The following is a 25,128-nucleotide window of genomic DNA, read 5'->3' as shown; positions in this document are numbered from 1 at the left end:
CATAGGACTGTCTATTAGAATTTATATGTATATTTTGATTTGCTCTTGATGATGGCCGATGTTTTTTTTTTTTTTTTTTAACTAGACCGATCAATTTATATATTAATTGAATTGGGAACACTGATACTTGAATTATTAAAAGAAATCACTAATTTGAGATTGATACATCCATGGAAACTAAGGCCCGACTAGAGTACACATTTGACACCCATGTTTGTTGTCTCAAGTATGGCCCAAAATAGTGTGACAAAGCTTTTGTTTTTTTTTCCCAAATTCTTAGATTTATTTAACTGAGTGAGTTTTTTATATTTAATCCTCAAAGATTTTGGGATGCAATTAAATATCACAACGTTAATGGAATAAGCTAAAAGATATTCGATTTTTTTTATTAATTTTAGACTACCTGGTTTTATTACATCTAATTGTATATTAAATTTAGCACAATTTATGATCACTATTACAACTTGTTCATTTTCTTTTTATATGGTGCATCAAATCAACAGAAAGTGACATGAACCGGAATAGGAAGGACCTTTCTAAACGTAACACATCTTTTCAAAACATATCATTTATATTCATTAACGATATTCACAACCAATAAAATAAATATCCACGTTTTACACATCCAATATTTTATAGGAAAAAATAAAAGAGTCTTTTAGTATGTGAATATTTATAATATAAATTCAAAAGTTATATAGAAAATAACTGTGCTATATGTTCATTATTTTACTACCATGATTTAATTTATTATAAAAAATTGATTCTAGATTAGATCTATTTTTTTTTACCAATAAAAGTTCAATTAAAAGAATCTTTTAATAATTTGGAAAAAAAACGTGCCCTATTTGGTGATACATCTAGTTATATATTTGTTCCTGAGGAAATGAGCATTTTAGACTTCATTTATTCTTGTGGGAGAAGCGGCAGAAATCCGACGGGATGTCGGCATCCGCCTCGCTGCTTCGTGGGCTCTACGCCGTCCGAAGCGAACTGGGAGGAAGAGGACGAAAACGAGGTGTGCCCACCGTCGTATCTTTTACTTCCACTGCGCGCTTCCCGTTCCTGCTCCATCGGCGACGAAGCCCCTCCTTCTCCCGGCCTCTTTCTTCCGCCCCGGCCGATGAGGCAGTCGCCTCGGAGAGAGACGTCGCTGACGCCGGTATGGACGCTGTCCAGAGGCGCCTGATGTTCGAGGACGAGTACGATTCTTGACCTTCTTGTTGTTTTTTCTTCCGTTAACTAGGTTTATGGCCCTTTAGTGGGGTTGCTGTGCATGTCGATTGCTGTTCTCCTGCAAAGCTAGACCTTTTTTTTTATTGATGTAATTAGGATTTTTCAGAGTCTTCCCGTATCGGCCCTCTTGAGTTTAGAGATGGATCTCAAGTGGCTCAATGTTCCCTCTTCCTTGTTCGCTTAAATTTCTGTGTTTTGAAGTTGCTTTCTTAGCCAGTAGTAATCTTCATAATCAAGTAGAGTTTGTGCCAGAGAAGAAGTTCTAACTTTAAGATTATGATTCTTCTAATGTGTGGATAAAAGCAAAATGCGAAAAGGAAATATAAATCAAAGATGTACTAATGATAAACATCGTTTTTGCATCTCTTGTGTGGTGTTCGCTCTGTTGTCTTCAAAGTTCAAACTATGGCTAGATTTGGAACACTTCTTTTTTCCTGTAAATATAGTTGCTTAGTTTTTCTTTTCCCTCCACTTTATGGCCTTTGCTATACTAAGCATGTATCTTGATATAGTATTTACTATCTAACTTTTCTAATTCTGTAGGTTTATTTGAACTTTAAGGCAGCAAATACAAATATGGCTTCCTAATTATTGAGCTTTTGTTTCACCAACCTTGTTCTTGCCTTTATGATTTCAGTCAACATAAATCTAGTATAATTTCTTACAGGTGCATTTTGGTAGATGAACATGACAATGTTGTCGGGCATGACTCCAAGTACAATTGTAAGTAATATATACGTCTAATCCACATAGAGCTTTCAAGTTATGATTTTTATTCCATTCTCTAACAAGTGGCAACAATTAAGCATTATCCTAATTCCCAAATCAGAACTTCGAACTTTCATGTATAACCAAATCAATAGAAACAAAGTTTTCATTCATATGCTGCTTATGAAAGTATACTGTATATCTTTTAGAAAGACTGATGTCAGGAATCTTCTTCCTCTCTTTTGATCAAATGCTCATGATCTCTTATAAGCTACAAGTTATCTGAGGTAAATCTCAGATTTGAAATGCTGAAATATAAAATAGAAATCTATTTACTGATTTTAATGTAGGTCAATGGGAAGTGATTCATGATATATTTTCTCTGAGTTTGGGTTGATTACTTCCATTTTAATCTATTCTAACTATTTCACACTTTGACAATAGTGACTTAAAGTAGTAATCTAATGCTATTCAATTTTATGGGTGGGTGGTACTACCGAATGTTATTTTCATAATCTTACTCAAGTAGCAGACAGAGAACCTAGTGCAATACTTTTGGCTCTTTTATGTTCGATGAAAGCATAAAATTGACGCAATGAGTCACTAGATGCCAATAATAATGAATCTGAAATCCCTCCATGCTGGAAAGAGTTTTTGAATGCTAGAATTTCATTTTCTAGGCTTTTTTTAACAACATAGGGATTTAACTTGATGAAAGGGTTAAGAAAAAAATTTCACAATAATTAACGTCAACAGTATCTTAACTCTTAAAAGATTTAAGAAGGATGTGGCTTTTCTTTTCATTACCTTTTCTGGACTCATTTGGTTTCCTGGCTTATGGTCTGAAAATTTTTTATGTAGGTCACCTGATGGAAAAGATAGAATCTGAGAATCTGCTTCATAGGGCTTTTAGTGTTTTCCTGTTCAACTCAAATTTTGAGTTGTTACTTCAGGTATTTTACTCTTATTTAATAGTTGATAATCAATTTAGTTGGGTTGCATAAACTTTGATTATTTGTAATAAAATTGATTACACACAAAAAAAACAAAAGTGGAACCGCCACATTAACAGCCCCCCACGCGACGACCCCACGTCGATGGAAGGAGGTTCATTAGGAGCATAGGTGAATAAAATTGATTACACGCTCATATATATGTTTGACTGAGATATATGCAATGACTAAATACTCCATCTGGAACTAAGTCTATGCTCATATGACTATTAAGTCTAACAAATTTGAAGTGATAACATAAGCATAGATAAATTAATTTCTCCTGGGTCAAATGCAAATTGATTTTTCTTCCTGGAGTAGTATCTGATTCTACATGGAAGAATTGGTAAGGATCCTTTTAATTGTCCTTTCACTCAAAATTTTCCCCTGAGTTTGTTGACAACTGGAAAAAGTTTCCATTCTTACATGTTATAATCATTAGATTTTTCCTTAATCTAGTGAATTTTATTTTCTTTTATGGTAGCAACGGTCTGCAACAAAGGTTACTTTTCCTTTGGTCTGGACTAATGCCTGTTGCAGTCATCCTCTTTATCGTGAATCCGAGCTTATAGAAGAAGATTTCCTTGGTATGCATCAATGACAAGATAAATATGCTTGATTTTCTAATCCATGGTACTGCTAAGAGTGCTGACTCTTAGAATATTGAACAGGTGTGAGGAACGCTGCACAGAGGAAACTTTTCGATGAACTAGGCATACCAGCAGAAGATATACCTGTGGACCAAATTGTTTCACTTGGCCGAATACTTTACAAGGCCCCATCTGATGGAAAATGGGGTGAACACGAGCGTATGTTCTACAGATTTTCCTTTTTGTTTTTTCTAACAAATGGAACTAGGAGTTCTTACCCTATGCATCTACTTTGGCAGTTGACTATCTCCTCTTCATTGTTCGTGATGTAAACTTGAATCCCAACCCTGATGAAGTTGCTGGTGTTAAATATGTCAATCGGGATCAATTGAGAGAATTGGTGAGAAAAGCCGATGCTGGTGAAGATGGTATAAAGCTGTCCCCCTGGTTCAGATTGGTAGTGAATAACTTCCTGTTCAAATGGTGGGACCATGTCGAAAGGGGCACACTTCAAGAGGCTACTGATATGAAAACCATTCATAAATTGACCTAAATGAAGTCCAGGTGCTCTACAAATTTCTTACTCGACTTCTGGTTATATATACTTAAGTGCATAAAGTATAAATCTCCTGTTGGGGGCTATAAATAATGTTGTCTGTTGCAACAATATTTAGTCTTTTTATTACCATCCTTTGAGCCCTATCCAGCTCTATTACTAATATCATGAGAAAAATACAGCTTTTATCTACCTTTCCTCTATCTGGTGTGTGTTTATACGGTTATTATTATTTAATTTTTTTGGGCAATATTCCTGAGTAAAGTTTCACGATGCGTGCTGGAAGAAACTTAGTAGTATGCAATAGAAATTTACACATGGACAAACAGAGAGGAAACATGCTTGTTTGTAGATAAACAGATGATTATCTTGATTGTTCTTTCCCTTGCTTAATAGCAGTACAACTTAAGAGATATAATGTTATCTACTTTAAGATGCTCTTCTTATCCATGAATGAACAATTGATCATCGATAATCTCAAACAAAGCCTTGTAGCAATGCATCCACTCCCAGTAAAGGTCAAACTCTACATAGCCAAAGAAGTAAATGTGTCAAAAATAACAAACTGGACTCAAATCAGAAAGATTTATTCTCTAGTGAGAAACTACAATACATGAAATAACATTTATAATAGCATTTATTAGAAATATAAGAAGGAAAACAACATACTGAAACCTACTATTCTTTTGAAATAACATTTCTAGTGTGATAAGAATTGTCTGTATATTAAATTAAAATTAGCAACCATGATCTATAAATCACCCAGATATATATAAAAACAGAGGAGCATTAATATGATTAAAATTGCAGTTATATATAATTAGGGCTAATAAAAATGGAAAATGGAGATAAATCTTTGGGAGTAGGGAAAGTTATGGATTGTTGGCACAATTTTGGAGGAAGGCTGCAATGTTCCATTTCTGTCAAGTTCTTCAGCAGCATGATAGCTAAAGCCAGAATCCACATGCGTTTTCTGCCTGATGGAACTACCCAACAACAATTTGATGAGATCTTACAGACATAACACCATAACTTGAATGCTCTTGTGTTTTTTTGCTACCTCAATTCAACTTATTCACCTGATCTGCTTCACTTTTCACACACTATGGACCGATAGTAACTTGCCAACAATCACTTAGACTCTGTCTCTCTCTCCCCTTCTGCTCCTTGTTTGAAAGGTTTAACTGTTCTGAATCATGCGTGGATGGCTATGCCGTATCTACAATAGTAATGTTTCATCATAGAGGCTTTGTCAGTGCATGCACCACCAGTTCAGAAACATAAAATTTATGTTCATGACACAAATTTCTCAAGCTCGCTCTCTTTTGTTTTTGTTGCCTTTAGTCGGCTCACATTGTGGTCACTTAATTGGCCCCCCATTCGAGAAGAACACAAGTCTTCCAAAGTTTCATTTGGTAGCTTCCAGCAAATGCCATGGCTGGCAACAACTCGACTGCCGGTGCCTTTCTTGAATTATGCATGTGTTCTTGATCAGCCAATCTATTTCCTTGTAGCCTTGCTCATCTGAAAGGGCCAAGTCAATGAAAAAGATGATTATTTAATTTGTCTAGTTGCTGTGTTTAACTGCATTTTTAAATGGATTTTTGAAGTAGTTGATTATTATTATACGTTGGAAACGCATCAAACCTGTGTGAGTTGTTGGTTCTTTACAACTTTGTTAGACTTTATCTGAACTATTTCTTAGTTGGAATTGTCCTTTGATAGTACTCAATTGAGATCGCTTGAATCATTCATCTCCATTTTACCTGGACCATTAAAATGCTCCTGTAAAAGAATCATTCTTCTCTCTCTTACAATCAAAGACAAACTAATCAATTGGGTCAATGAATGCCATGCATCTTATGAACGAGCAATGCCAAAGGAAACTAATTTCTAACACCAAACATTTTTTCATACACCAAACTCATTTGCCGGTGTCTGCACTGAGTTTGTGGCTATCAGTATCACTCCGACACGCCCTTTCAGACAGACAGCTATAAATACTGAAAGCCCCGACAACACTGCCTGCAAATGCCAATTGGGGCAGTCCTTCAATCGAAAGTAAAACAACTCCTTGCCCTTCTCCAATCTGAACTGTAATTGTGTCAGATAGCTGCCTCCGATACTACTGTTCTCTCCATTTTCAGCTCAATCCAAATCCAATCCATTACAAAACTCACGCCCAACAAAGCAATTTCTTTCTTTAAATAAAGATGATCACACCACTTGTGGCTACAAATAGGATTTATTGACTCTGATAACAGTTCTTGATACGCATGCTTAAAGATCTCACAGTGTATAGAAACCGAGAATGAGAAAGAAAAAACAAATTACTCACAAGAAAATCAAACGAGGGAGAACAGAACAGGGAGCTCGTTTGGCGCATTACATACATAATCAGATAATCCTAAAGCTGATTTGTTTACAGTGCTTCGATCTGTCTTGCCATTGCTTCTGCAGGTGATTGCGTAGTTACACGGCCAAAATTGAAACTTTCTTCATCTTGTCTCTCAAATTGCAGATTTTTGAGAAACGTCTTGATGGATTTCGCATCGTGAGTTGACGGATTGATTCTGCGCAATAATAATAATAATAAGATTTTGAGTTGCAATTAAGGAAATCGGGAGCAGGGCAGGAGGGAGGACCTGGGCGGACAGCGAAAGCGGGACGCAATCAGGAGGGACCTCGAAGAGGGAGAGGGGGAATTGCTTGTCGACGACGCCTACGTCGAAGTGGATGATGCCGCTGGAGTTGTCGTCGAGGCGGATGGCGAGGACGGGGAACCAGAGGAATAGGTCCTGGGCGGACATGCCGGAGAGGGCGGCGATCTGGCCGGGGGAGATGGTGCCAGAGATGCTGGCGTTGTAGAGGACCTCGCTCTCGAAGGTGGCGGTGCAGGGGGCGTCGAGGCCGGCCTGGAAGCGGCCGTCGGCGTCGATCGAGAAGTCACGGACGCCTTTGGGCAGGAGGCCTATGGGAAGGCCGTTGGAGCGGAGCACCTCGTAGGCGTTGTCGCCGGCGGCGAGGGGGAGGAGGAGGAGGAGGAGAAGAAGGGGAGGGAGAGGGAGGGAGATCATGACGTTGGCTTTCTTGTTTGTTCTTTTTTTTTTTTTTAAAGAAGACTCGCTTTTTAGATTTCTTGGAGAGAGAGAGAGAGAGAGAGAGAGAGATCGTGGTGTTGCAGGAAGGGAAGAAAAGAGTATGAATGCTTGAGATATCAGAGGCCGAGGAGGAAGGAAAGAAAGAATGCGATGGATGGAGAATGAATAATTGAGAAGAAGGCGAGGCCGCTGGGCCATTTAAAGACTTTTATTTTCTTAAAATTTTCTTTTTTTTTATTTATTGATTAAAATTAGGTCTTCGATAAAAATAAAATGTTGCTGTTCTTATTCGAACAAGAATCATTATAATTTACTAGTAAAATCCTCAATTTAATGACGATGAATGAAGTTCTAAAAATACTCAATTTTTATTAAAATTAGGATGAACTTTTACTACAATAAAAGTTTAAAACCGTTCGCATTTCAACTTATACAAAGGATATGCAGAGATGGTGAGATACTCTTGTAACATGAATCAAAATTTACTTTTAACCACTAAAAAGAGCAAAAAATAAAAATAAAAATAAAAATAAAAATAAACACTAGGAAACTTCACAATAAAGAAGTATCAATAAAAAAAAAAAACTAAAAAAAAGTGAGAGGAGTAATATGTTGAATAGGTGTGAATGGAGAAAAGGTGATATAGGATAGAAGTTTCATTGTGAATGAGACTTTAATTCTACATTGAGAGTTTCATGGCATGTTGATTGATTTATATTGATTCACATGCATTGAGGATGTTAACAAATACATGAGGAGAGGTTCTCTTTTACGTGTGGGTGCGTAGGAGGTGCAAATCTAGAGCCTGGATTACACTGAACCATGTTGACTCGTGTGTTGGCACAATCTGCGCGCCCGAATGTCGGACCCATCTGGGCAAAATTTATCCAAGTGGAACAATTAGCTTTTTGTTGCTGCGTAACTGATTCATTAAAGTCGAGATTAATGCAGAATCAAAATGGTTGAGCGATAATGGTCATTAATCAATCATTAACGTTGTCGTTGATCTGAGCTCCTATATAAGGAGGCTGCAATTACAGGCAGAAAAAACACAGCAACACAAGCAGAAGCTCTCCACCTTCATTCCCTCATCCTCTGTCGTACAACTCCTACTCGGCATAGTACCCGTGATAGCATTGGGGTGCCACTCAGTTCGCCGTGACCACTAGTACTTAGATGGGGCGAATCTATTTCAAGGAAACTGCGTCAATCACAGGCCTCGGTCAGCTCGCTCGATATGTCTCTTTGATTGCTTGGTCAGTCTGTTCGCCCGACTTGTTTGCTCGCCCGGTCGGCCTGTCTATTCGCCCAACCAACCGACCTGTCTGCTCACTCGGTTGGCCAATCTGTTGGACGGTCGTCGGTCAGCCAATCTGTTCGCCTAACTTGTCTGCCCGCTCGGCCTGTTTGTTCGCCCGACCTGCCTCTCACCAGGCCTGTCTGCCCCCCCCTCGGTCGGCCTTACTGCTCGCTCGACTGTACTGCTCGGTCGGTCTCTCTGATTGGACGGCTGCTCTGTCTGATCGGACTGTGGTCTCGATTGCTCGGCTCGGCAACACAGATTTGCTGCTCATTAGATCTGCCCGCTCAACGACTGAGTCTGATCTGTTGCTCTTCAGCACGTAGCAGAAACCAGCCCCTGTTGGCAGTCTGAGATTATCCGCTCAGGTCTTCTCTATTTTAAATTGAATTTAAATTCTATGTAATTGTAAATTCAGTTAAGTCCTTAAAATCTCCGGTAACATATTATTTTTTCCAACATTATAAACTGAAAGAAGGGATTTAATAGTTGGTAACTAGGCAACTAGCTAGCAAGGGTTCCTGTTCTTGGATCTTGAGGTAGATTTAGCTTACAATCAAAGAGTGATAATCCTACACGAGTGGAAAATGTGAGGTTGTGGCTCAACATTTTGGCAACATCTTGTCCAAGCAATAACAATAATGCACAAGGAATCTGAAAAAAAAAAAATACATGAATATATGTTTAACTCCTGATGCAATGCAGGGTGCAAAGATAAGTTTCACTGGTTGGTTGTTGAATTAATGAGGTTTGACAATAGTGCAATTTTTGTCTAGGCATGCTGATTGAATTGGAAATTGGTGCACAGTGAGTTCTATAATAATGCCTTGTCCTTGTCATGAGCTTGTATGAATGATTTTAACGAAGGCTCCACCTTGGCACATGCACTTGTCATCATTAACAGCGATGTTTCCATGATCATACTCGATGGATAGATAAGCGGATAAGCATACTAGGTAATGATTTTCCATTGAATTGATCAAAAGATTAATGAATTGAAGAAAACGCTAGATTAAATGACTTGGAACTGACCTCAGATTAAATGACTAAGGAGGAGAACCTTTTGTTTAACTCAATGCCTGAAAGCAAAAGCATCAGAATTCACTGCCTGTTACGTACCTCTTGTTCAACCTTGACGGCGTCCCGAAGGGGCATTTCGTCGAACACTTGGAGGGCGTCGGGAGGAAAAATCCAGTAAGGTAATAAGGTCAAGCAGCTAGCGATCTTGACAGTGAGTGCATGGGGCCTGGTCCGAGAAAGCGAAGGATTTGTTAGCGGCTAGGAAGGAAGGAAACTCGTCGGCGGTGGAGATCATCGAGACTCCTGCAAATCAGTATTAGTCGATATTTCAACCCTACAAACTTACCAATTGCCATACCGACTTTCATTTCATTGAACTAGGGCATATCCGGTGGGCCCCACTAGGACAGCATTAGTAATTGGGTAAGAAGGCGTGCCACGTAGAATATAAGCCACTCTGGTTTTGTGTGAGATAGAGGAGGACGAAGCCCTATGAGGCATTTCGTCAGTCGGCTGTCGTTCGCACGCCCCTCCGGCTTCCTTCAGGCGCGATATCAGTGCTGTACGCCCCCTCCGCCGCCGCCTTCCAATCCCAAATTGTTTGTGGGAGGTTAGCTTTGCTTAGTCTCTTGGTTATCATCTTCTTTCTTATGCGTGATTCTTTCGGTGATGATCTGGTCGTTTTGAATTTGGTGAAGGTCTCTCTTGGTCTGTTGATGAAAAGTCTCTCAGGGATGCCTTCTCTTCCTTCGGCGAGGTCACGGAAGGTTTGCCTTCATTCTCTTTTCTCAAATTTAGCTTTTAGACCGTCTGTTGCGCTGCGGAAGGATAGTAACGATCGCAGAAGTTTGCCAATAGTAATGTTTGATCCTACTTTCTCTTTTCTTTTGTCATTTTTTTTAGTGAATGCCCAAATCCTGGGCGATAGCTTGTTTAGAGTCTTGCATTCTTATTATGCCAATGAGACGGCTGGCACCCGAAGTGTTTGATGAATTGTCTCTGTGATCTCTTACACGTTATGACAAGTTTCAGTAAATAATTATCGTCTTGATTTACCTCATAGGTGAGAAGTAAGTCGGTCTTATTAACATATGTAAGCTTTATATCATGCATGTTTGTTTCAATCTTTTTCAAACTATTCACCATTGAAACAAAGAGAGAAAAGAAAAACATAGAGGGGCAAGTGTATCCTCAAAAGTCAAGAACAACAAAGAAAACGAAATTAAAGTACGGAAATCAAGTTTCAATTTTGAAGAGACGAATAAACCAACTTGAAGTGATGAATGGACGTTAATTTCTCCAGGTTTTACTAGTTTTCTTAACTGAGGACCATCTACCTAGTTTTAACTTTTGTGTGTTTAAAGATGTTTCAGCAAAAATTATCCCATTATGCTTCCATAGGTGACAATGAGGCGTGTGCCACACTCTCCAACGAACAGCAAACAACAAACAACTAACAAAAGGATTATAACTTCAATGAGGGTGAATTAGATTTTTTTTTCTTTTTTTGAAAGAGTAAGGTAGAAAAACAAAAGGTCAAGTAAAGAATCTGCATTACATCTGTTGTACGCCTACTATTTGAAACAAAACCTGGATATTCAACTCATCAATTTCTCTCGTCTCAGACTCCTCAAACTTGTGTGTGTAAATTCATGAATTATGAGGGGACTTGGACCTCCGAAATTTTTATAACCCTGTTGCACCTTAGTTAAACCCTTTGCCTAAAAAGTTCATACTTTTATTTAAGATTTGTTTAATATGTTCATCATTGTTTATCATTTAAAATGTTCTTTGACTATGCATGTTGATGCTTGATACATAACCCTGTGCCTGTTGCACCTGAGTTAAACCCTTTGCCTAAAAAGTTCATACTTTTATTTAAGATTTGTTTAATATGTTCATCATTGTTTATCATTTAAAATGTTCTTTGACTATGCATGTTGATGCTTGATACATACCCCCGTGCTTTTAAACAAATCATATATCAAAAGACAGACTCTGTTTATTAACTACCTTCTTTCTTTTGCGCTTAATGCTAGACCCTTGCCTCTAATCTCCAAGTTTTACAAACAATATCATACTCAATATGTCTTCTTTTTCTGTTTGTTTCAGTTAGGATCATGTATGACAAGAGCACTGGAAGGTCAAGAGGATTTGGGTTCGTCCGTTTTGCAACTGATGATGCAGCTAAATATGCTAGAAATGCCATGGACGGAAAGGTAAGTGAGGAGTGATCACTTCAATTTGATTATAGTGCAAGAAAAAAAAATTGAGATAGACTACGCATTTTCTAAAACCAGTAATGCTTGCAGGCATTTCTTGGAAGGCCTCTGCGAATAAGCTTTGCCGTCGATAAAGTTCGTGGTGTACCAATTGTTGTTCCTCGGCTTCCGGCAGATGAAGAATCAACAAATTGAGAGTTGTTTGATATTTACCCAAACAACTTTAAAATATTATTATTGTTTGCCTCTCTCGGTTTAAACCACTCAAATTTTAGAACATTCAAGCTTGTTATATAACTGAGTCAAGCCGATCCTAAAATGAAAAATGAATCAAGACATTGAAAGTTGATTGTTCAAACTTGATTGAGTTTATTTTTTATGAGTTTGAACTTGGTTTAAACTTGGTTTGAGTTTGGTTCGTTTTAATATTATCAAGCGTTTAAGCTTGAAACTTTTGCATGTTTGATTGATTATTAAGTTTGATAATCTAAACTTATATATCCATTTTAAAAGTTTCTTTGTTTATTTAATATTTTTATAAAATTTTTATTAATAAATATGATTTGTGAATGTTGTTCATGAATATTTTTTATAAATATTATTCATAAATATTATTCATCAATATTAACGAGTTGAAGATACGTGTTTTAAATTTGTTTATTTAATTTAATAAACTATTTAAGTTTATTTATTTAATTAATTTTATATAAATTTATTTATTTAATTTAATAAATTATTTAAATTTATTTATTTAATTAATTTATATGTATTGAATGAGTATAAATAAATTTTTATTTAGTCTAATGTCAAATTTATTCATTTATTCATGAACATTTAATTCATATTTTTTTTTCATTTATTCAGAGCATCAATTCCTTTACCGACCAACCAGGAAAATAGTTAAAATGGAGTAGCATCAGATATTTTTCTTCTGTTGTTTTCTTTTTGTTTTTTTGAATGAATTCAGGAAAGAGTTTGTTCTATTGTTTATCACTTTTCTTTTTAAAAAAGTTGAATAAATTGTCATAAGAATTAGGAGCTCCCACCCATAGTGGGAGATTTGAATGAAGGAGCAGCTCTTAGGAATTGCTCCTTCATTCTTGTTTTTTAATATTAATTTTTATTTTCAATATCTATTTTAAAAAATAAAAATAATAATATATTTTAAAAAAAATTAGTGCAGAATCTATATGAAAAAGTTGTTCAGGGATATTTTTTTTCATGAAGAGATATATAGAAATTTTTACTTTTAACACGATGCAAATATAACAGCGAAGTTTTTAGTGAGCTTTGTAGTTTAATAGTCAATCTTAGCTTGGTAGTCAATAGATGTTTTATTAAAAAAAAGAGAAAATTTGATTTATTTGTATTTTTATTTTCAAAAAAATTGTATTTCCCAATTTTCTGTAAAACGAACCAAACATATTTCTTATTTTCTCATAAAACAAAAACAAAAAATAACATAAAAAATATAAACCAAACTACTTTAATACTTTTAATCGTTTTTAAATAAAAATAGAATATGAAATAATTCAGTAATTTTAATTAAGCAATTTTTTTTTCATTTTTTAGGGAAAAACGGATTTAATCTGTGGACACGAATGGAAGGAAAAACTTGAGCTCGCCAAGCTGCCGTTCATCCCGCGCCACCAGGGCTGTAAATCTTGTCGCCTTCTACTTTCTCTGACCAAGGGCACAGGCTGTCCTCCATGTCCTCCCTCTCTCCAATATCAACGTGTCCGCCATGAATATCCTTCTTTAGCTCGAGAGACATCTACAAGTGAAGGCAGCCATTACAACTCTATACGGCGGAAGAAAGAAGGGATTAAGCTATTTGAGCGGCGTCAATTTACAGACCTTAAAGAGAGAAAGGAAGCTCGACGATCGAGTTTCCCCTACCGATTCCTGCTCTCAAAATCCGACAGAAACAAACCACCAAATTGGGAGCTAAAAATAAAGATGGTGGTTTGGGGAGGCGGCGGCGGGGAGGAGGAGGCTGAGGAGTACCTGTTCAAGGTGGTGATCGTCGGCGACTCGGCGGTGGGGAAGTCGAATCTGCTGTCCCGTTACGCGCGGAACGAGTTCGACCCCCACTCCAAGGCGACCATCGGGGTGGAGTTCCAGACGCAGAGCATGGCCATCGAGGGCAAGGAGGTGAAGGCGCAGATCTGGGACACCGCCGGCCAGGACCGCTTCCGCGCCGTCACCTCCGCCTACTACCGCGGCGCCTTTGGCGCCCTCGTCGTCTACGACGTCTCCCGCCGCTCCACCTTCGACAGCGTTGCCCGCTGGCTCGACGAGCTCAACAGTGAGTAGTACCCTCCTGCCCTAGCAGCAATCGAACCTTATTGAAGTCGATTAGTGTGTTTTTTTCCCAAGAACAAAGATCTGAATTTACAATCAGTCTTTTGAGGGAAGGTAGATTTCTAGACTAGATCTTAAATTGATGCGAGATAGATCAATTGAGAAATTCAAACAACAAAATACCTGAGAAATTCTCATCAAGCTCAAGAAGCAATTGCAAACAATTACATGGTAGATTAGCATGGCGATCAGATCAGTTTATGAGAATGATTTGTCCTATTCTCGTATAATCTCAGACTATTCATGTTGCTTGATCTATAGTTGCTTTCATATGTTGTTACTAGAAATAGCTTCTGCTTGAAATAGTTGCTTAAATTAAACATTTGATGTCTTTTATCCCGCAGCTTATAATTCAGACTCAACTGTGGCCAAGATGCTGGTCGGCAACAAGTGTGACTTATCAGCTATTAGAGAGGTATCGATCGAGGAAGGTAAACGGTTCGCGGAAACTGAAGGGCTCTTCTTCATGGAGACTTCAGCCCTCAACTGCACGAATGTGAAGACAGCCTTTGAGATTGTGATCAAGGAGATATACGACAATGTGAGCAGGAAGGTCTTGAATTCAGACTCCTACAAAGTCGACCTTTCACTCAACAGTGTAACCCTTTCTGGTGATGAAGGCCATGAGCAAAAACAAGATCCGAGCAGGTCCTCTTGCTGTTAGCACCATTTGTTAGTTTTCATTCAGTCTAGCAGATTTAAACCTCTCTACTTTTTGCTGTGAGTCTATTCACATATCCACTTTCTACTTCAAATAGATGTTTTGGCATGACAATGAAATGTTCTTATCTGACCTAAAAAAGGTAGGTACACACACTATTTTCTTTCCCCTCAAAGCACTTTACTCGGTTGTTAACTTTTATCTTTCAGTAGAATGAAACTTTGAAGCCTAATGGATGAGTTGAATATCTATTTAAAAAATAATAATAAATTATAAAAAACATACTGAAATTTTTTTTTTTTTGGGAGAATGTATTTATTTAACAAGACCTTTTTTGAAATGGATTTATTTAATAATTATTTCAATTATTTACTTATAAATATATATTATTACAATAATCCAGATTTAATCTAATAGAAAATTATATAATTTATGAAATTTCTCATCGCGGCGAAAATATAGATTCACAGAACAGTCTTGAAGTTGCATTAATTTATGTGTTAGAAATTTAACTCTCCGTCTGCACGTTCAGATATTAATTAAACCGCATCTGTGAAGATTCGGTTGGAGCTCAAAATGGTGTAAAATTTTAAATAATGGAGAAGTGGGGTATCGATCCCCATACCTCTCGCATGCTAAGCGAGCGCTCTACCATCTGAGCTACATCCCCGTCATTACCAAATGTAATTTTTTTTAAATTTATATCTTAAATACATTAGTATTAATTAGTTTATTAATCTTTCACATATATTATATTATATCATTTGCAAATAAATTATGGCAATTTCTAAGAACAAACTGTGAAATCGTTCCAATTTATTGTGCAATTAGTCACCTCTATTTCGATTTAAATACACTGGTAATTGTGATTCTATTTTTAAAGAAGGCTATAATCTAAAGATATCAAAAGGTTTGTTGACGTTGACTTAGTAGGTATCATTCAAAAACAGGCGATGTGTCTCCACACCAGTCAACCATCAAGATCTAATCCACGCTCCGTTGACCTCCAATTTTCTAATGTTTTTTGAACATTCCTCATTAAAAAATATTATAGATATTTTAGCATGTTTGACTGTCGAGACTTCGATATAGTATCATTTTTTCTGTCCACAACTTTTACTAAAGTTAAAGAAAATGACGGCCACTTTGAAATTATCCACTCAACACGGCACACATTTAACATGTAAATGTATATATTTAAATTTGAGGTATAATTTTTACGGTCATAAATAAATTGATACAATTGTAATTAGATAAGCATAGAAAGAATCTAATAGATAAATTATAATGAGTAAATTTTATTGGCCAGAATCTGGTCAGCTAAAAATTTTTATCTATCAATCATAATGCATGCATGTATATACATATAATTAATATGTATATATGATATTACTAAAATATCCCTACATTCATATGTATGTATTTTAGATGGTTAAATTCTAGCCATTTAACATTACTCAATTATAATTTGGATAGCATCTCCCCCTAATGACTCCATCCCAAGAACATCAACTTGAGTGTCCAACTCGGAACCCACCAGCGGCAACGATTCATGAAGGCCTAACGCATGACCTATCCATTCGGGACAGCATACAGGATATTTACCTCATTCTGCACGAATCCCCTATATAATTGTAGCGTGTCCAATTTTCATATGCGAGAGTTCCCGTCGGCTGTTTGCGATGATGCGGCGATGAAATACATAATATCTTTCGCAAATGCCAATCGCCTTTTTTGGAAATGGATTATCAGATTACTCCGACCGAGTTGTGAAGGGACCCTTGTGGCTCTCGCAATGATTATCGAATCGAGGATAGGGTGCGACTATGGGTGAGAATATATTGTGCGAGAAAATTCCGCTGCGCAATTCTCTTATGTTCCCATGCCCACGAAACAAATGCGACCGCTCTTCTTCTCCCCTCCTCGCTGCTCGCGACTTCGCGTGCGCCATTGAGAATCCACTGTTGCAGCTTCGTTCCCGCGGCGGAAAGAAAGAAAAGTGAAGCGGAAAGCTGTTTGCATTCTCCGCTTACTTCTCCTCCACTCTTTCCCCTTTCTGCTCCAATCAAGAGGCGAAATCTACCGAAAAGACGCCATTTTTCTGTGCCCTTGGTGCTCGTGCGCAGGCGTTGACTCTTCTGGGAGGCCTCTGAAGTCATGCTTGATCCACCATGGTGAGCGACTGTCGTTCCCTTTCTTGTTGGTTAGCTTCTGACCAAAAGATCATGTTTTGGGGACTGGGTTGTTGTTATCAAACATTCTACGATTCTATCGCAGCTTTATGCAACTGTTCAGTGTTTTAGTTTCTGTGGTGTGGGCGTGATCATTAGTTTTCATCTATGCCAGTCGGTTTGTACGTGTGATTTTATGGTTTGTAAAAGTGACTATATTTTTTTCGAATCAATTCTCTGTTCAATAAAGTGGAAAAAGGGAACTCTGGTATTGGGTTGTTGCATCAGTGACTGTTTTTGCTCTGAATTTACATCAACTACTCTTTTCTTAAAAGAGATTTTAAAAAAAGTTAAAATTGATTAACATTTTCTTGTCTGAAAGTTTTGCAGAAGAATTACACGCGAAGTCAAATCGTATTTCTTTTGTGGCAATTTTGTGCCACGGATGTTAGCGACTTTGTTGCTACGTTGGTAGCGACGATGTCTATCATTGATTACTGTTCAATTCTCGTGATAAAATCTAGTAACTTTATTGATGGTTTTACAAAGATTTCTATCCTTAATTTATCTTTTATTATATCCCTCTTTGGAATCTAGTAGATGAATTCTTGATTAATAATTTATAGTACGTTAATGTTTTTCCCTAAAAACTTATGGCAGGCGACCTCCAATCACGGACCACTCAAGCCGGAGACTTTGCTATTGTAGTATCTGGAATGTAGCTGCTTTCCTCTTTTTTTCCTTCATCATTGGAACCGCCTATATTGCAACTGATTATAAGGAGGTTTGATTAATTTTTCCTTACCATTTCATTATTTAGTTTTATCTGAACATGCGCTGTTTTGTCTCAATTACCTGAAAATCTTGATGCATATAGACTTATATTAATTTGATTGAATGATTTTTCCATCACAGATATTGTTTTCCATGTCCATGAACTTCTTAGACTCCAGTATTTAAGTCGGATTGTAGCAAATTTTGTGAACTCTTACATTTTCTATTAACTTGTAGCCACACTTTTCATTCTTCTTCTTTTTTTAGAAAATGATAGCTGGTTCACTAACTGGCTTTGCAAACATCACCCAAAGCTTTTCAAGGAAGAGTACATTCAACTTGGAGTCCACTCAATCTGACTTATGCAAGGTTTTCTTTCCAGGACTTCTTCAAATTTATAAAAGCAATTGCACATTAAATTACTTTTTCTTTATTGTAGTCTTACACTCATTAAGATTGTTAAATTCCATGTGTGTTCTGATTATTTAGTTTACGTGGTTGTTAGAGTCCTTGTAAGGCATCAGGGTCTGAACCACTTCCCAAAGGAATTATTAGCCGGACATCAGACATGGAAATGGTGCCTCTTTGGGGTGCTCCAAAAAAAAAGGTTCGCTTCCTGTTGATTTCATTAGTGTAGTTGACTGTCTTCTAGGTGTTAATTTTAGATTCCTTGAGTTGTTAATCAGAGATAAGGTGTTCAAGTACAAGGTTTTTATGTGAAAAGTTCTCAAGTATAATGTTGTTTTGAGCTACTATTTACCATCTAAGATATATATATTTGGTTGATAATTTTATTTTTTTGCATCAATCTAAATGAAGCTCCTAATGAATGTTTAGCACTTTTAAGCTTTAATATAAGTACTGGACAAAATCATGTGGTTGTCGATCATTGATTGATACAGTTATTATCTTTTATGACTAAATACAACTTCTAGCATACATACATTGATTTACCATTTGGGTTGAAGTTAATAGTGATTTTTATGATAATTATTTTTGCAAAAATTGAGACAGAAAATTACAAGTTCACAGAAGAATTTATTGGCAATGGCAGTTGGTATAAAGCAAAAAGAAATTGTGGATAAAATCGTAATGAAGGTAAAATAATATCCCCTGCCTCATATTCCTCGTGTGTATGGATCTTCTTTAGTCACTCTCTTCTTTCTCATTATAGTTTGCTTCGTCTAACTGCATGGTAATGCTCTTTCACTATGATGGTATTGTTGACAAATGGAAAGATCTACAATGGAGTGACAGTGCTTTGCATATTTCTGCAATGAATCAAACAAAATGGTTGGTGTTTCCCAACTTATACTTAGTTTTATCTTTTTTATTTTGTCTATTCTAAAATCAGTAATGTGTTCTGCAGGTGGTTTGCAAAACGCTTCTTACATCCAGACATGGTTGCACCATACAAGTACATATTCTTATGGGATGAGGACCTCGGAGTGGAAAATTTTCATCCTGAAAGGTTGCTGTTGCTCTTTTGTTATTTCTCTGTTTATTGAATTTTTAAAACTAGGATGATCATCATCTTAATGATCGATAGCTTGCTCCTATAGCTTAACAATTATGTCATCCTGGACTAGCTGTCAATAACTTCTTTTGACTAGTCACATTCTGCCTAGTATAGTACTTATCTATTTTCCATTTTTTATGTAGTTAGAAATTTTAAATGGTTTTTCTTTTAAAAAATATTGCTAGTTATGATTCACTGACTTCTTGAAATTTTCTAATTTGATTATTCAAGATTGATTTGAAACTTTTTACAAAGAATTTTACATAGGAATGTTGTATGAATTGGATAACTCTTCAGATATTTGACAATTGTGGAGAGGGAAGGCTTGGAGATATCGCAACCTGCTCTTGATCCTGCAAAATCATCTAGAGTTCACCACCAAATTACTGCACGTCAGAGTCATGGAGATATACACAGGTGATGGCTTCTTTTTTTGCCAATATGATTAATCAATATTTGCATATTTAGTTTCGCTGTGACATTTTGTACTTTTAGTATTTTGTTCTTGTAGTAGCTGGAAATTATGAGAAGTAATTTTTTCAATTAACAGAAGAATCTTCAAGTTAAATGGCGGAGGAAGATGCTACAGGAACAGTACTGCCCCACCTTGTACTGGGTGAATTCCTTTCCCACTGCATATTTGTCGTAAATTGTATTAATTAGGCACATTTACATATTTGTAGGTCTTGTTTGGCAATTGAAAATTTCTATTAGAAAGTAACATAAAGTCATTAAAAAAAAAGGGAAAAAATATTTACCACATCATTCACCTCTAATAAATTTAAATGTGCTAAAAAAGTCCTCTAAGTTATTATTTTATTTTTCTTTTCAACTTTTAAATTCTATTTCTAAGAAACAAGAAAAGTAGGAAATAATGTACTACTATCATCTTGCCTCTATCCGAACGAATGAAAACATAGAACTTGGAACGAATGAAAACATAGAACTTGGAAGGAAGTTTTGAATTAGGCAGACTGATTTTGAGAATTCAGAATTTCAGATGACATCTTAGGTATGGTGTTCCAAGTGTTGAGCTTAGCCAACCCCTTTAAATAACTTTTTTCCCAACCTTGATCTTAGTGACAAGATACAAGGCTTGTGTAATAAGTTGACATGTGGCTCATTGGAATTTTGGAGTTTAATATCTGTGGACTGTGGTGAGAGCAAATGGTTGGAACATCGACACCATTTGGCGCTAGTTGCTATAGTTAGTATAAAGGTCCTAAATGAATTGGCTTATATTTCCATGTACTGGTAGAATAAAGGTCACACTTTCAAATATAGACTCAATCATATAGATTAGATACTTCCTAAATGAATCTTATATATAAATTTTGCTGTGAAGTTTGGCCCCTCAATCATATGAAAGCGCAGCGTGATATGTAATTTTAGCTGCATAGTGTCAAAAGTCAATCTTACTGAAACATGCTAGCTGATTGTGTCAGATAACAAGTTGTTGCTTAGCTAATATCTTCATGTGAGGTATTTTCACACATCAAGGCAATGCTCGGGCTATAAATGAACAGAATGTTCAGATTCATGAATAAGCTCGATACTAAACTTGTCAAGAGTTCATTTGTGTTCTTTGTGAAAAAATATAAAATAATAATATTATGTTTTAAATGAACATGCTTAAAAAAATAGAAGCCCTCCTGACTGTTAAATAAATATTTGCTTTCTTGCATGTTTACCACCTTCATTACTGAGAGATTCTGCAATTGCAGGTGGATAGAAATGATGGCTCCTGTTTTCTCTCGGGCTTCTTGGCGTTGTGTGTGGCATATGATACAAGTGCGTAGAAATATCTTGATTCTTTATGTGTATGAGTGTTTGTATATTTTAGGAAATTATTTACTAATTTATTTTCATTTGCTTGTAGAGTGACTTGATTCATGCTTGGGGTTTGGATTTGAAACTTGGTTATTGTGCTCAGGTAAATTTCCATTAGAACTTGGAGTATTCCAAGTTTTCTTTCTTGTGCATTAGTAGTCTAAGCTCATTGTTGGTAGGGTGACCGGATCAAAAATATCGGAGTGGTGGATGGTGAATACATAGTTCACAAGGCACTTCCTACGCTTGGTGGGCTTGACAAGAAAGAGGTAGGCGACATAACAAATAATTTTCGTCTTCAACTATTTGGTCTTAGCTACATCAATCTTGTTATTAAATAAGACTTTTTAGTCTTCCACTATTACTTGTACCTTCAACGAAAAAGAAGGAATCTTTTTAGAGATGATCATGGTGTTTTGGATGCTATATAACCATGTACTCGCAGACGTTTTTGTCTGTTCATGGTCTTAATATTCATTCTTTTTTCGTTCGATGATGCTTAACATTGTTTCATATAACCCAATCCTTCATTCTATTACTTTTGTCCAGATGATAAGTTTCTTTACCAACCTAACTCGTATGCTTGTACTTTCAGATATCCCCTGGTAAACCTACAACTAACGATAGATTCGCAGTAAGCAATCTGAATTCGATATGTTTGGCATTTTCATTATCTTTTCTCTGTTTAGTGTTTGACTTAACTCTATACAGGTAAGAATACGATCGTCTATCGAATTGAAGATCTTTAAAGAGCGATGGAGAGAAGCTGTAACAGAAGATAATTGCTGGACGGATCCATACCGTGAATGAACCTGCTAAACCAAGGACATAGAAGTTAGTTTTCATATATCTTGACTCGAGCAAAATTTGGAACAAAATCATCTGCATAGGAGTATACCAACAAATTCTTTATCGTCACATTTGCGGCATTAAAATTGCTGTACAGTTTTTTATATCAACTACATGACAATCGAAATACAACGATAGATACATATATATGATCCCGCTTAATCGTTGTTGAGTTGATACAAAACGAATTTATCTTGTACTTATGGCTTTTACATTCATAATTGATGGTGTCGTTTTTTGTTTGCACGGGCTCCTCTCCGCAAACCTCCATGATTTATTCGTTATCAATTTTCTCTAACGTGTCTGCCAACAATAATTAATAATTTATTTTATTTTGAAATTAAAACAGGTTAGATAATTTGAATCTAAGGTGTTAACCCATACACTGGTTGAATCGAATTATCATCTTTGGGTGATGTGATGAGCCATTGTTTATGAGGGACCTTGCTGAGGCTAGAGAAGGTTTACGATCATTGTTCCATTGGGTGACACTCTAGTGGCTTAGTTAGCAGAGTTCGGATGACCCTCTCAGAAGCTCTTCTTTGGTTGTGTTTTGCTTGATCAACTCTCTAAGTGATCTAGTGAAGATTCATAGGTTTTATATGTTCAGATGAGTTCAGAGAAGAGAATCGTCTTCTCTACTCTCTTCTTTTAGTTAGTTCAATAATGAGCTCTTCTTTTGGGGTTTATGGTGTTCTGGAGTGGTTCAGCTTGTCATGTTAGTATTTTCTTGTTGGCATTTTGTTTTGTTTTGTTTTATTGGATGCCTCTAGTCAAGGATAAGAGTGATTGCATAATCTCCCGCTTGATCGAGTGATTGTTCCCAAGGCTCCTTATTCTCCAGACTTGCTTGTTGTGAAGCTGAGGTTGTACTAAAAAAAATTTGTATGTGGATCTCAGTGTTGAGTAGCTAATTGTGCTTCTTTTTCGGAGGAGACGAGAGGAGGGGAGATTCACCGGAAGTTCTTAGCAATGGGTCAAGCCTTTTGGAAGCCTCAAAGATATGAAGGTCTTTGCTCCGTGATGGGTCTGGATGGGCCTTGTTCCGTTCTGGCTGTTGGTGGATATTCAGGTGGCCCCATCATTGTTTCTTGTAGTGGATTATATGGAGAGGTTATCGTCGCGCTTGCTGTGAAATAAATTTGTTGACTATCTTCCACTAATCTTCTGAGGCTTGGATAGTCCATTTCTGTTTTTGTATCAAGGCCTACAACTACGACAATAAGTTCATCCCCACCATCTTCGGTTGTGATCGGGTTGAGCCATTCATGATCACTATAGTCATCCCATAGGGGTTGTTTGTCAGAAGATTCATATTCGTGAAGAGTGTTGTCCGTCAAGTATTGTATGTAGTCAAGGAAGTTTTCATTTTCAGTTTTGTCCGTCAAGTATTGTATGTAGTCAAGGAAGTCCTCATTTTCAGTTGCATTCATAGAGGTATCCATGGAATGGGGTACAGAGGTCCATGGACTTGTAGTCCCTGCATGTTCCTCAGACAAATGCTGCTGAAAGCAGGTGTCTTAGAAATGAGTGCTGATATTATATGTCGTTCTTGTGGAAGTAGCTCGGCCATCACCGAAGAAGGTATTCTTTCAGAAGTTGAACCAAAACCACTACCTCCTCGAGGTGTTTCTGATAAGCTCTTGGCTTCAAATATTTCAGGCATAATGATTTTTTCAAATATAATTTGAGTAATATAATCTCCTTGCCTGAACTGATATTCAAAATCAGAGTGATTGAATAATAGAATAAAAATTTTACCTCGATAATCAGAGTCAATTACGCCTGCTCCTACGTCAAGACTGTGGTTCCAGGCAATTCCGGATCTAGTTGCAATTCTGTCATACGTTCTGAAAGGAATTTCCATACGAAGGTATGTTGGAATTAATTTTCTATCTCTGGGTGGGATTAGAACATCCTCACTGGCTGCTAAGTCAAATCTTGTAGCTCTAGATGATTTTTGTTTAGGTAAACCAACATTTGGAGAAAGTCGTGTTACTAGAATGGTTGGTGCTGCGCCCCCAAGTGATCCTGAAAGGGATCCATCATCTAGATCGATTTCTGGTTGTATTTTCTCCTTTAGCTTCCTCCATGTAGCCTGTCTATCAGTAATAATTTCAGAGAATACTTGTTGGAAATTATTAGGATAGTGTGGTAATGGGTCCTCTGCCGAATTTGTAGGCTAGGGTAGATAATCTTCTTCTTCAGGGTAATCCTTATACACAAAAATACCCTTGGTGCTTTTTCTATGAGAACAGTAAGAGCATGGAAAGACTCCTCATCTTTCTGGATTTCCTCATCATTTTCGTTATAGCATATTGCTCTAGAAGTTGTTAATATATGATAATTATTAAAACTCAAGGATTCATCCATCAGGTTTCTTGTGTTCAGTTCTGATGGTTGCATTAGCATTACGACTTGTGTTGGCCTGAGTGTCTAGTTTAATCCTTGTAAGTGGGATGTAGGATATCGTCGTTCCGGAAGAGCCCTTACTCCATGGCTTGTGAGGTATTCTACGACTCCTTGTACCTCATAAGCAAAGCCAACATTAGGAGTATTAGATAATCTTCCTACCATACGTCGGGTGATTAGAAGATTAGTTTCACCGCCTTGCCATTGGTCATATCCTCTTGTAAGAATAGATACCTGAATATTTCTATAGAAATCCCTAATTGTAAGCATAATATTTGGAATTACATAAACTAGTTGGCTTCCTTGGGTGAGATCTACTTCCATTGTGGCAAGAATAGCTTGGTCTCCCATCCAGCGATTATCCCTGAATACAATCAGAGCCATGGTTCTTTCTTCTTGTCTATGTAGAATTTGTATACGCACCCGAAGGACACCAAGATGTATGTATTGCATTCGGCTACTTTGCAGTTGATTAAAGCTATCCTCTTGAATAAATATGTGATCCTATTGGTTGTCATCTGTAACCAGAAGCGGTTCTTCTGATCAATGGACATACACCCGATGATGAGCATCATCTCTTCGTGACTGGTATAGTACCTTAGCTGGCACTATGGTCGCCCCTTGCTTGCATAGACCACCTCAATTGAGCTTGAGGGTCTATTTGTTGTTCCAGGGTATGTACTGGTACAGTTCTTCTAATTAATCTCCTTCCAATTCTCCTTGTGACTTGTCGAGTATTGTAGATTCTTCTTTAGTTCCGTCTGAACTCCTTGATTTGATCATCAAACAAGGGTGTTATAGTTGTTGTTGAGGGTTGTTAATT

The 25,128-nt window shown here is 36.9% G+C and overlaps 5 protein-coding genes and 1 non-coding gene across 6 annotated transcripts; 4 read left to right on the top strand and 2 right to left on the bottom strand.

Moving 5' to 3' along the window:
• The first annotated feature begins 884 nt into the window (after positions 1 to 884).
• Positions 885 to 4,274, top strand: LOC121974658 (isopentenyl-diphosphate Delta-isomerase I-like). The gene is made up of 6 exons (XM_042525812.1): positions 885 to 1,202; positions 1,904 to 1,959; positions 2,806 to 2,897; positions 3,421 to 3,523; positions 3,608 to 3,745; positions 3,826 to 4,274. Exons 1-6 carry the CDS (start codon positions 943 to 945, stop codon positions 4,077 to 4,079), a joined length of 903 nt encoding a protein of 300 aa, XP_042381746.1. The 5' UTR covers positions 885 to 942; the 3' UTR covers positions 4,080 to 4,274.
• Positions 4,275 to 6,258: 1,984 nt separating this feature from the next.
• On the bottom strand, positions 6,259 to 7,361 carry LOC121974659. Its single transcript, XM_042525813.1, has 2 exons — positions 6,728 to 7,361; positions 6,259 to 6,655 (listed from the first exon to the last, which is right to left on the bottom strand). Exons 1-2 carry the CDS (start codon positions 7,157 to 7,159, stop codon positions 6,593 to 6,595), a joined length of 495 nt encoding a protein of 164 aa, XP_042381747.1. The 5' UTR covers positions 7,160 to 7,361; the 3' UTR covers positions 6,259 to 6,592.
• A 2,240-nt stretch (positions 7,362 to 9,601) lies between these two features.
• LOC121974660 (glycine-rich RNA-binding protein 4, mitochondrial-like) lies at positions 9,602 to 12,083 on the top strand. Its single transcript, XM_042525815.1, has 4 exons — positions 9,602 to 10,113; positions 10,202 to 10,270; positions 11,616 to 11,722; positions 11,816 to 12,083. The coding sequence occupies exons 1-4, from the start codon at positions 9,996 to 9,998 to the stop codon at positions 11,918 to 11,920; spliced, it is 399 nt and encodes a 132-aa protein (XP_042381749.1). The 5' UTR covers positions 9,602 to 9,995; the 3' UTR covers positions 11,921 to 12,083.
• Positions 12,084 to 13,372: 1,289 nt separating this feature from the next.
• LOC121974657 (ras-related protein RABA5c-like) lies at positions 13,373 to 14,844 on the top strand. Its single transcript, XM_042525811.1, has 2 exons — positions 13,373 to 14,033; positions 14,434 to 14,844. The coding sequence occupies exons 1-2, from the start codon at positions 13,685 to 13,687 to the stop codon at positions 14,751 to 14,753; spliced, it is 669 nt and encodes a 222-aa protein (XP_042381745.1). The 5' UTR covers positions 13,373 to 13,684; the 3' UTR covers positions 14,754 to 14,844.
• Positions 14,845 to 15,347: 503 nt separating this feature from the next.
• TRNAA-AGC lies at positions 15,348 to 15,420 on the bottom strand. The gene has a single exon. It is a non-coding gene; the product is annotated as a tRNA-Ala (tRNA).
• A 1,199-nt stretch (positions 15,421 to 16,619) lies between these two features.
• Positions 16,620 to 22,139, top strand: LOC121974654. Its single transcript, XM_042525810.1, has 14 exons — positions 16,620 to 16,924; positions 17,582 to 17,705; positions 17,963 to 18,064; positions 18,201 to 18,302; positions 18,710 to 18,793; positions 18,870 to 18,988; positions 19,065 to 19,166; positions 19,512 to 19,631; positions 19,765 to 19,830; positions 20,939 to 21,005; positions 21,094 to 21,147; positions 21,224 to 21,313; positions 21,640 to 21,678; positions 21,756 to 22,139. Exons 1-14 carry the CDS (start codon positions 16,908 to 16,910, stop codon positions 21,852 to 21,854), a joined length of 1,185 nt encoding a protein of 394 aa, XP_042381744.1. The 5' UTR covers positions 16,620 to 16,907; the 3' UTR covers positions 21,855 to 22,139.
• The last annotated feature ends 2,989 nt before the right edge of the window (positions 22,140 to 25,128 follow it).

The sequence above is a fragment of the Zingiber officinale genome, chromosome 4B (genome assembly GCF_018446385.1).
Source record: "Zingiber officinale cultivar Zhangliang chromosome 4B, Zo_v1.1, whole genome shotgun sequence".
Taxonomy (NCBI): domain Eukaryota; kingdom Viridiplantae; phylum Streptophyta; class Magnoliopsida; order Zingiberales; family Zingiberaceae; genus Zingiber; species Zingiber officinale.
Note: the sequence above shows the minus strand (reverse complement) of the source record. Positions and strands in the feature narration are given on the sequence as shown.

What these genes read in the sequence shown, in the direction of transcription:
- LOC121974658 (XM_042525812.1), top strand. Translation starts at nt 943, where the DNA reads ATGTCGGCATCCGCCTCGCTGCTTCGTGGGCTCTACGCCGTCCGAAGC. An exon ending in CGCCTGATGTTCGAGGACGA is followed by an intron (nt 1,203 to 1,903) that starts GTACGATTCTTG and finishes AATTTCTTACAG; the next exon opens with GTGCATTTTGGTAGATGAAC. An exon ending in TATAGAAGAAGATTTCCTTG is followed by an intron (nt 3,524 to 3,607) that starts GTATGCATCAAT and finishes AATATTGAACAG; the next exon opens with GTGTGAGGAACGCTGCACAG.
- LOC121974659 (XM_042525813.1), bottom strand. Translation starts at nt 7,159, where the DNA reads ATGATCTCCCTCCCTCTCCCTCCCCTTCTTCTCCTCCTCCTCCTCCTC. An exon ending in CGCTTTCGCTGTCCGCCCAG is followed by an intron (nt 6,656 to 6,727) that starts GTCCTCCCTCCT and finishes ATTATTGCGCAG; the next exon opens with AATCAATCCGTCAACTCACG.
- LOC121974660 (XM_042525815.1), top strand. Translation starts at nt 9,996, where the DNA reads ATGAGGCATTTCGTCAGTCGGCTGTCGTTCGCACGCCCCTCCGGCTTC. An exon ending in TCCCAAATTGTTTGTGGGAG is followed by an intron (nt 10,114 to 10,201) that starts GTTAGCTTTGCT and finishes AATTTGGTGAAG; the next exon opens with GTCTCTCTTGGTCTGTTGAT. An exon ending in GAAATGCCATGGACGGAAAG is followed by an intron (nt 11,723 to 11,815) that starts GTAAGTGAGGAG and finishes TAATGCTTGCAG; the next exon opens with GCATTTCTTGGAAGGCCTCT.
- LOC121974657 (XM_042525811.1), top strand. Translation starts at nt 13,685, where the DNA reads ATGGTGGTTTGGGGAGGCGGCGGCGGGGAGGAGGAGGCTGAGGAGTAC. An exon ending in CTGGCTCGACGAGCTCAACA is followed by an intron (nt 14,034 to 14,433) that starts GTGAGTAGTACC and finishes TTTATCCCGCAG; the next exon opens with CTTATAATTCAGACTCAACT.
- LOC121974654 (XM_042525810.1), top strand. An exon ending in GGGGTGCTCCAAAAAAAAAG is followed by an intron (nt 18,303 to 18,709) that starts GTTCGCTTCCTG and finishes AAATTGAGACAG; the next exon opens with AAAATTACAAGTTCACAGAA. An exon ending in AACTTGGTTATTGTGCTCAG is followed by an intron (nt 21,148 to 21,223) that starts GTAAATTTCCAT and finishes CATTGTTGGTAG; the next exon opens with GGTGACCGGATCAAAAATAT.